Source organism: Orycteropus afer, unplaced genomic scaffold (genome assembly GCF_000298275.1).
Source record: "Orycteropus afer afer isolate SDZICR_OR568_19922 unplaced genomic scaffold, OryAfe1.0 scaffold00370, whole genome shotgun sequence".
NCBI lineage: Eukaryota > Metazoa > Chordata > Mammalia > Tubulidentata > Orycteropodidae > Orycteropus > Orycteropus afer.
The window spans coordinates 409,387-417,657 of NW_006921957.1; the positions used below are offsets into that span (position 1 = coordinate 409,387).

The 8,271-nt window shown below is 42.7% G+C and overlaps 1 protein-coding gene across 1 annotated transcript in view; it reads left to right on the forward strand.

The window, feature by feature from the left end:
* The window catches only part of CFAP57 (cilia and flagella associated protein 57), a 143,286-nt gene that overhangs the window by 92,746 nt on the left and 42,269 nt on the right, over positions 1-8,271 (forward strand). The window contains exons 10-12 of the mRNA XM_007953104.2: positions 2,147-2,320; positions 4,924-5,085; positions 7,775-7,930. Coding sequence (XP_007951295.1) covers positions 2,147-2,320; positions 4,924-5,085; positions 7,775-7,930 — 492 coding nt within the window. The remainder of the gene's footprint in view (positions 1-2,146; positions 2,321-4,923; positions 5,086-7,774; positions 7,931-8,271) is intronic.

Consider the following 8,271-nt stretch of genomic DNA (forward strand, 5'->3'; position numbering starts at 1 on the left):
GGGTTTGAACCACCAGCCTTCTGGTTAGCAGTCAAGTGCCTTAGGCAGTATGCTACCAGGGACTCTTCTATACACACACACACACACACACATACACATACACATACACACATACTCACTCGCTGCCGTCAAGTTGAATCCGATTCATAGCGACTCCTCCTTGGGTTTCCGAGATGCTATCACTATGGAAGTAGATTGCCCAACCTTCCTTCTGAGGAGTGACTGGTGGCTTTGAACCACTAGCTGTCTGATAGCAGTCAAATGCCTTAGGCACTATGCCTCCAGAGCTCCGACATACATACATACATGCATTCATGCATGCACACATACATATATGTATACACACATATACACAGATATACATATATACACACATATATATACAACATATGTGTTGTTGTTGTTGTTCTGTGCCGTCAAGTCGGACCCGACTCATAGCAACCCCTCCTTGGGTTTCCGAGGCAGTATCACTACAGAAGTAGATTGCCCCATCTTCCTTCTGAGGAGTGGCTGATGGCACTACGCTGCCAGAACAACATATGTGTACATAATGTTTTTTGTGAAGATATATACACTCTACTAACCAGGAGGTTGGCACTTCAAACCTACCAGCCACTCCATGGAAGAAGACTGGGCAATCTACTTCCATAAAGATTTACCACCTCAGAAACCCAGTAGAGGTCGCTATGAGTCAGAATTGACTCGATGGCAATGAGTTTGGTTTTTATATATACATAGACATATAGACATATATAAGGAGCTCTGGTGGCATGTTGCCTAAGGCATCTGACTGCTAACCAGAAGGCTGGTGGTTCAAACCCACCAGCCACTCCTCGGAAAGAAGATTGGGCAATCTACTTCCACAGTGATACTACCTCGGAAACCCAAGGATGGGTCACTATGAATCAGATCCAACTCCACGGCAGTGAGTTATAGACATATATATACACATACACATATATATATCCACATATATAATATGGTTTTGTGGAGATATACATACATACATACAGGACCTCTGGTAGTATAGTGCCTAAGGCATTTGACTGCTAACCAGGAGATTTGTGGTTCAAACCCACCAGCTGCTCTGTGGAAGGCAGACTACAATGTACTTCCATAAAGATTTACACCTCAGAAACTCAAAGGAGTCGCTATGAGTCAGAATCAATGCAATAGTAGTGGGTTTGGGTTTTTTGTTTTTTGTTTTTGGCTCCATATATAAAAACTCACTGCTGTTGAATTGGATCCGACTCATAGCAACCCCTCCTTGGGTTTCCAAGGAGGTATCTCCATGGAAGTAGATTGCCCAATCTTCCTTCCAAGGAGTAGCTGGTAGGTTTAAACTACCAGCTTTCTGGTTATCAGTCAAATGCCTTAGGCACTATGCTACCAGACCTCCTGGTTCCATATATATCCATGTTGTTGTTGTTGTTGTTGTGTGCCGTCAAGTCAGACCCGATTCATAGAGACCCCTCCTTGGGTTTCCGAGGCAGTATCACTACAGAAGTAGATTGCTCCATCTTCCTTCCGAGGAGTGGCTGGTGGGTTTGAACCACCAGCCTTCTGGTTAGCAGTCAAGTGCCTTGGGCACTATGCTACCAGAACTCCCATATATATACATATATATATATTTATAGTACTAAACTCACTGCCATCGCATCAGTTCTGACTCATGCAACCCTCTTTGGGTTGCCGAGGCGGTAAATCTTTACACAAGTACATTGCCCAGTCTTCCTTCCGCAGAATGGCTGGTGAGTTTGAACTGCCAACCTCCTGGTTAGCAGTCAAATGCCTTAGGCACTACGCCACCAAAAAAAAAAACTAATTGCCCTCGAGTCAGATCCGACTCATAGTGCCCCCCTGCTTGGGTTTCCGAGGCAGTATCACTCCAGAAGTAGATTTCCCAATCTTCCTTCCTAGGAGTGGCTGGTGGGTTTGAACCACCAGGCTTCTGGTTAGCAGTCAGATGCCTTAGGCACTACACCACCAGAGCTCCATACACACACACACACACACGCGCGTGCGTGCGTGTGTGTGTGTGTGTGTACTTTGCCCTAGGTTTCTGTTAGAGGACAGGAAGAGAATGAAATGGGGATACAACTCCATCCCCCAACTCCCATCTTGAACAGAGCTGTCTGTGTTCCAGATCCTTCGAGAGATGTCAGCGTTTGACGTCATCTACACAGCCATTGTCATCTCACATTCTGGGCGCATGATGTTTGTGGGCACCTCAATGGGAACCATTCGTGCAATGAAGTACCCTCTGCCTTTGCAGAAAGAATTCAATGAGTACCAGGCACATGCTGCTCCTATCACCAAGGTGAGAGGGCGCCATCTCCTCAGGGGCCCAGTCTCAAAACTAACTTTGATAGATCCATTTGCTCCTGCCCTCCACATACTTTCTTTATCCCTTCAGCCTCCCAACATCTCTTCTCTACTTATTCCTTTTCTCTCTGTATTTATTCATCAAGCCAGCCATTCAATGAACATTTATGGCTATTTAATACCCTTAAACTGCCTTAAGGACCACTAGTTAAGCATTCAGCTATTAACCAAAAGATTGGTGGTTTGAACCCACTGGCCACTCCATGGGAGAAAAGATATGGTGATATGTGCCTATAAAGATTTCAACCTAGGAAACCCTATGGGGCAGTTCTATTCTGTCTTATACGGTCATGTGAATCAGAATCAACTTGATGCCAGTGGATATGATTTTTGGTTACAGGTGCTCCACCCCACCCGAATCCCCTTTACCTTGTCACTGCACCCATCCCCAACTGCTGTGAGTATTGGCTCTGATAGCACATAGCTCTTTTTTCCCAGAGAATTGGCCTGGACCACAGGGAAGCACATAAAACGTCCTGGTGGTGTGGTGGTTAAATGCTCAACTGTTAACCTAAAGAATGGCCAGCTTAGAACCCACCAGCCCCTCCACAGGAGACAGAACCTGGCTATCAGTTCCAGTAAAGATTGCAACCTAGAAAACCCTATGGGACAGTTCTTTATCCTATAGGATCACTACACACAACAGTAACAACAAAGGGAGTCACAGCCAGAAAGATTAGCCCCTGCCCCGCCCTCAGGTCACCCCAGGGGTAATAACTTGAGCACACATTTGTAAATTGCCCTCCTATTCCCCACTGGGGAGCTCTGGTAGCATAGCAGCTAAGACACTTACCTACTAACCAGATGGCTGGTGGTTCAAACCCACCAGCCACTCCTTGGAATGGAGGTTGGGCAATCCTACTTCCGTAGTGATACTGCCTCGGAAACCCAAGGAGGGGTCGCTATGAGTCGAGTTTGACTCGACTGCACATAACAATAACAACAAATTCCCCACTGTAAAAAGTAGTCTGTATATGTGGAACTCCTAACCAACGGGCATTGGGAAAATGGGTGCCTCCTTTCCTCTCCTCCCCTCTCCTTCTCTTCTTCCTTATTAAACAACGCCAAACTCTGTATTGGCTTACCTGCAGACACTGCTGCTATATAGAAAGAAGTTTTCATTATAAATCAGGACATTCCTGTGCTGAGTCCAAAGTAAGTTACTCTAACATATTCCTCCCTTTTAGGGAAAAGGGATTTTATATAAATGAAATCATATAGTATGTGATCTTTTGAGACTGACCTTTTCCACTCAGCATAATGCCCTTAAGTATCAATAATTTATTCCCTTTTGTGTTTTGTGTATCAGTAGTTTATTCTCTTTTACTGTTGAGTAATAGTCCATGAAGGAGCCCTGATAGCACAACGGTTAAGTGCTTGGCTGGCAACTGCATGGTCAGCAGTTCGAATTCACTAGTGGCTCCGTGAAATAAAAGACCTAGTGATCTGTTCCTGTAAACACTACAGCCTAGGAAGCCCTACAAGGTAGTTCTATTTTGTCCTATAGGGTCACTGAGAGTCAGATTCAACTTATTAGCACAACAGTAGTCTATGGTATGGATATTCCACAGTTTATTTAACTATTCACCTATGGCAGGACATTTTTACTTTTTCCACTTATTTTACTATTTCAGATAAAGCTGCTGTGAACAACACCATACAGGTTTTTGTGTGAGCATAATTTCTCATTTCTCTGGGATAAATGCCCAAGAGTGCTATTGCTGGATCATATGATAAATGTATGTTTAGTTTTTAAAGAAATTGCCAAGCTGTTTCCCAGAGTAGCTGTACCATTTTACATTCCCACCAACAATGTATGAGAGAAGCTATTTTCTCCACATCTTTGCATTTGGTATTGCCACTGTTTTTTATTTTAGCTATTCTAGTAGGTGTGTAGGGAGCTCTGGTGGAGTAGTGCCTAAGGTATTTGACTGCTGACCAGAAGGCTGGTGGTTTAAACCCACCAGCCACTTCTTAGAAGGAAGACTGGGCAATCTACTTCTGTAAAGATTTACCACCTCGGAAACCCAAGGAGGGGTTGCTGTGAGTCAAATTGACCCAATGGCAGTGTGTTTGGTTTTTTCTTTTTTTTGGTTAATAGGTATATAGGAGCTTCTGGGTGGTGTAAACCATTAGTACATTCAGCTGCTAATCAAAAGCTTTTAGGTTTGAGTCCACCCAGAGGCACCACCGAAGAAAGGCCTAGAGATCTATTTCTAAAAAATCAGCCATTGACACACAGGGTCACTGTGAGTGAGAACTGACTCACTGACAAGTGGATATATATAAAGTTAGAGAGAGAGAAGGAGATAAAGATAGATATATTTTTCACCCTTAAGAAACCAAGTCCACGGAGAATATAGACATAGCCTTGATTTTTTATTCATTCTTACCGTCTCATTCTTACCCGGGCTCCAGTCTTCCTTCCTGTGAGGTTTTGTCTGGGCTTCTAAGGAACAAGGCTTTACACAATAGATGGCTCATCCTGATCATCCATGGCCTCAAAAAGTTCCTTGTCCCTCATCTGTTTCTCCTCAGATGTTGATCACCTTTGATGACCAATACCTGCTGACTGCTGCTGAGGATGGCTGCCTATTCACCTGGAAAGTCTTTGATAAGGATGGGCGGGGAATCAAGCGAGAGAGGGAAGTGGGCTTTGCCGAAGAGGTGCTTGTTACCAAAACAGACATGGAAGAAAAGGTAAGAATCAGATCTAGTGGAGAGGGGCATGAAAAGGCCTTCCTTCACAGACCAGCGTCCAAGGCCTAGCACAGATTCCCACGACTCTGGCCACATCTCCGTGCTGTCTTCCTCGCAGCTGCTGGATTCTGCTTCCACCCACCTCACCTCTCATCCTGCCCCAAGATCATATTGACCTGCTGTGCTCTAGCTTTATCACATAATCTAGCTTTCCTTTTCCACTCATTATGGGCAGGAACCATGACAAGCAATTCTCTGGTATGACCAGCAGTTTCTAGTACATGCTAGGCACATGGAAGACAGTTGATAAATAGTTGTGAAATTAAGCTGAAAATGAATATCCCACTTGTATCTGTGAGATTTAAGAACTTAGTATATAGAATCTTCTTTTAAAAAATAATTATCTGGAAAATATTCCTGAAAGTCCTTACCAAGTCCTCTTAATAACTAACATGGTTTTAGGTGTGCCATGAACCAGACATTTTGCTAATTACTTTGTAAGTATTCTCTTATTTAAATCTTACATGTTAAATATTTCATGTTTCAAGAAACAGGTTCAGAGAGCTCATAACTAATACTTCACTGAACTTGTAACTAATAGGCTAGAGTTCTAATCTAGATTTGATTTCGAACCCACTCACTTTTTTAATCACAACACCTGAGAGCCTTTATGATGGTAATTCCATAAAGATGTGTTTTGCAGAGATTTGAGTACATAGCTTTGTGCTGTGTTCTATGGGAGAAAACAGGATGGATGATAAACTCAAAAGGCTTCCAGAGGATTGCAGAGCTATGTACACATTATTGTTCAGCCACAATCTAACAACATTTATAGAATACCTACTGTTTGCTAGGTACCAGGAATACAAGTATGAAAAAACAGGCATGGGCCCTGTGATCAGTGGGTGTAGAGACGAGTAAAACCATCAGAACACCAATGCAAAAATTGCCACAAAGCTTAACAGTAGGCCTTTGGCATTTCCTGAGATCCCTTCTTGAAATCCCTGGAAGTAACTGCAGGAAAGGTGAAGGGGAGAAGAGGATGAGGGAGAGCTTGTGAGAGTAGGGGTCTGACCTACAGCAGGCAAACAAATACCTCCTACTCTTCCTCCTCCTCTCTCTCTTCTTCTTTCTTATTCCCAGAGATTATCTATTTCATGCTGACCATGTTCCTGGCACTGTACTAGGTTCTGGGGATAAAGCAGTAAGCTAAGATGAGCAAAGTGCAACCCTTAGGGAGCAGAAGATCTAGCCAGGGAGAAAATCTTCATCCATGGTTTTTGTACCAACCAGTCACTAAGTTCTTTTGACCCCACCTCTAAAATGTCTCTCAAATATTTTCATTCCTCTCTGCTCCACTCCCTCACTTAGTTCAAGCCCTTAATATCGCCAACCTGAACTGTACAATAGCCCCAACTACTCCCCCTGTCTTCAGTCCTTCTGTGTTCCAGTCCAAGCTGCACACTGCCATTGGAGAGGTCTTTACAAGTCCAAAGTCACCTTAATCCTATTAGATGAAAGCCCCCTACAGTAAAATTCAGATTTCTCAGTATGGCCACAAAGGCCTTTATGGCATGGCCCAGTCTTGGCCTCCTCACCCTCAGCCTTGCTCCTCTGCCAGTTCACATGCAGTGCCTGATGGGACCGCTCTTGCCTCCCTGCCTTTGTGCATGACTCCTTATTCTTGAGTCATTCCCGGTGCAGCATGGGAGACAGACCAGAAAAGACAAGGTAGGCATACATGGAGTATAGTCATAGGTGAGCTAAAAAGAAAACATCTTGTGTTCTCTCCCACACTGTCACCAACATTACTTTTTTAGAAAATGAGGAGTGTGTGTATTAGAGTATTTTTAGAAAACTTTGGTATCAGTGAGTACAATAGGTTTGAGGAAGAAGATGCTAGAGATAGGAGTTAGCAAAACAGGAAGAGTTAGGACCTAAATTAAAGTTAAAATAGGACAGGATGGGCATAAAAGACATCAAGAGGTGACAAATTGACAATACTGGGACCACCCAGCTTTGCACAGTTAAACGATTTGTAATTATATGATTATTTGGCTGCTCCAGTAGGCTCCAAGTTCCATGGGGGCAGGAATCATGAGTCAGCAAATATTTCTGAGTACTTATTATGTGTTGGGCACTCTTCTAGGCACTAGGGATACATCAGCAAACAAAACCTCCAAAGATCTCAGCTTTCTTAGAGCTTTAGGTTCTAATAGGGAAAGAAGACAGATGGCAATAAAGAAAACAATAAGTTACATAGTATATTAGAAAGTGTCACGATCTAAAGACCTAAGATCTAAGGAACTAATAAAAGTAGAGCAGAGTAGGAGGGCCATGAGTGCTGGGGTGGGAAAGGGAAGGCAACAGGATTTAGTAGTGTAGTCCAAGTAGGCCTCATTGAGAAGATAACATTCAAGCAGATTTGAAGGAGATAAGGGAGCTAATTAGCACAATGCCTAGCACACAGTAGGGCTCACAATAGTTATCATTAGAGTAGAGGAAAAATTCTTATCTCTACTAGGTTTTAGCCCATATGACTCATATGGAAAAGATGACAAGTTCTAGTTGAGACATGTTGAATTTGAGGCTAGGCTAAGCTGCAGATCTCAGGTCAAAGCCCCAAAGTTTGAATATTCCAGTTCACTCACACTGCAATTGTTCTTGATTCTGTATCCTTCTCCCAAAGGCTCAGATTATGTTAGAGCTGAAGACTCGTGTGGAAGAATTAAAAATGGAGAATGAGTATCAACTTCGACTAAAGGATATGAACTATTCTGAGAAGATTAAGGAGCTAACCGACAAGTTCATCCAGGAAATGGAGTCCTTGAAAACAAAAAACCAGGTCTGTTTGAGAGACTGAACCAACAACCACAAAGAACCACAAATGTCCAAGATGAGAGTAGTGTACATTTCCCAAGCTACAAGCTAATAATAGGATATATGAGAATGTAATATTTTAAGGCAGCTGGAAGTATCAGAAATGCTTTTAAGAGCAAAGTGAACAAAAGCAAACTCTCAAACTCTTATGGTGTATGATACTAATTAGGTAAAATTAAAATACATAGAATAGTTTTTCAGAACACAGCTAGAACTTCTCTGGAAGTTGAGATTATGAATAATTTAAATTTTATTCTTTATAGTTTTCCATAATTTCCAAATTCCCTACAATGACAGGAGAGACTT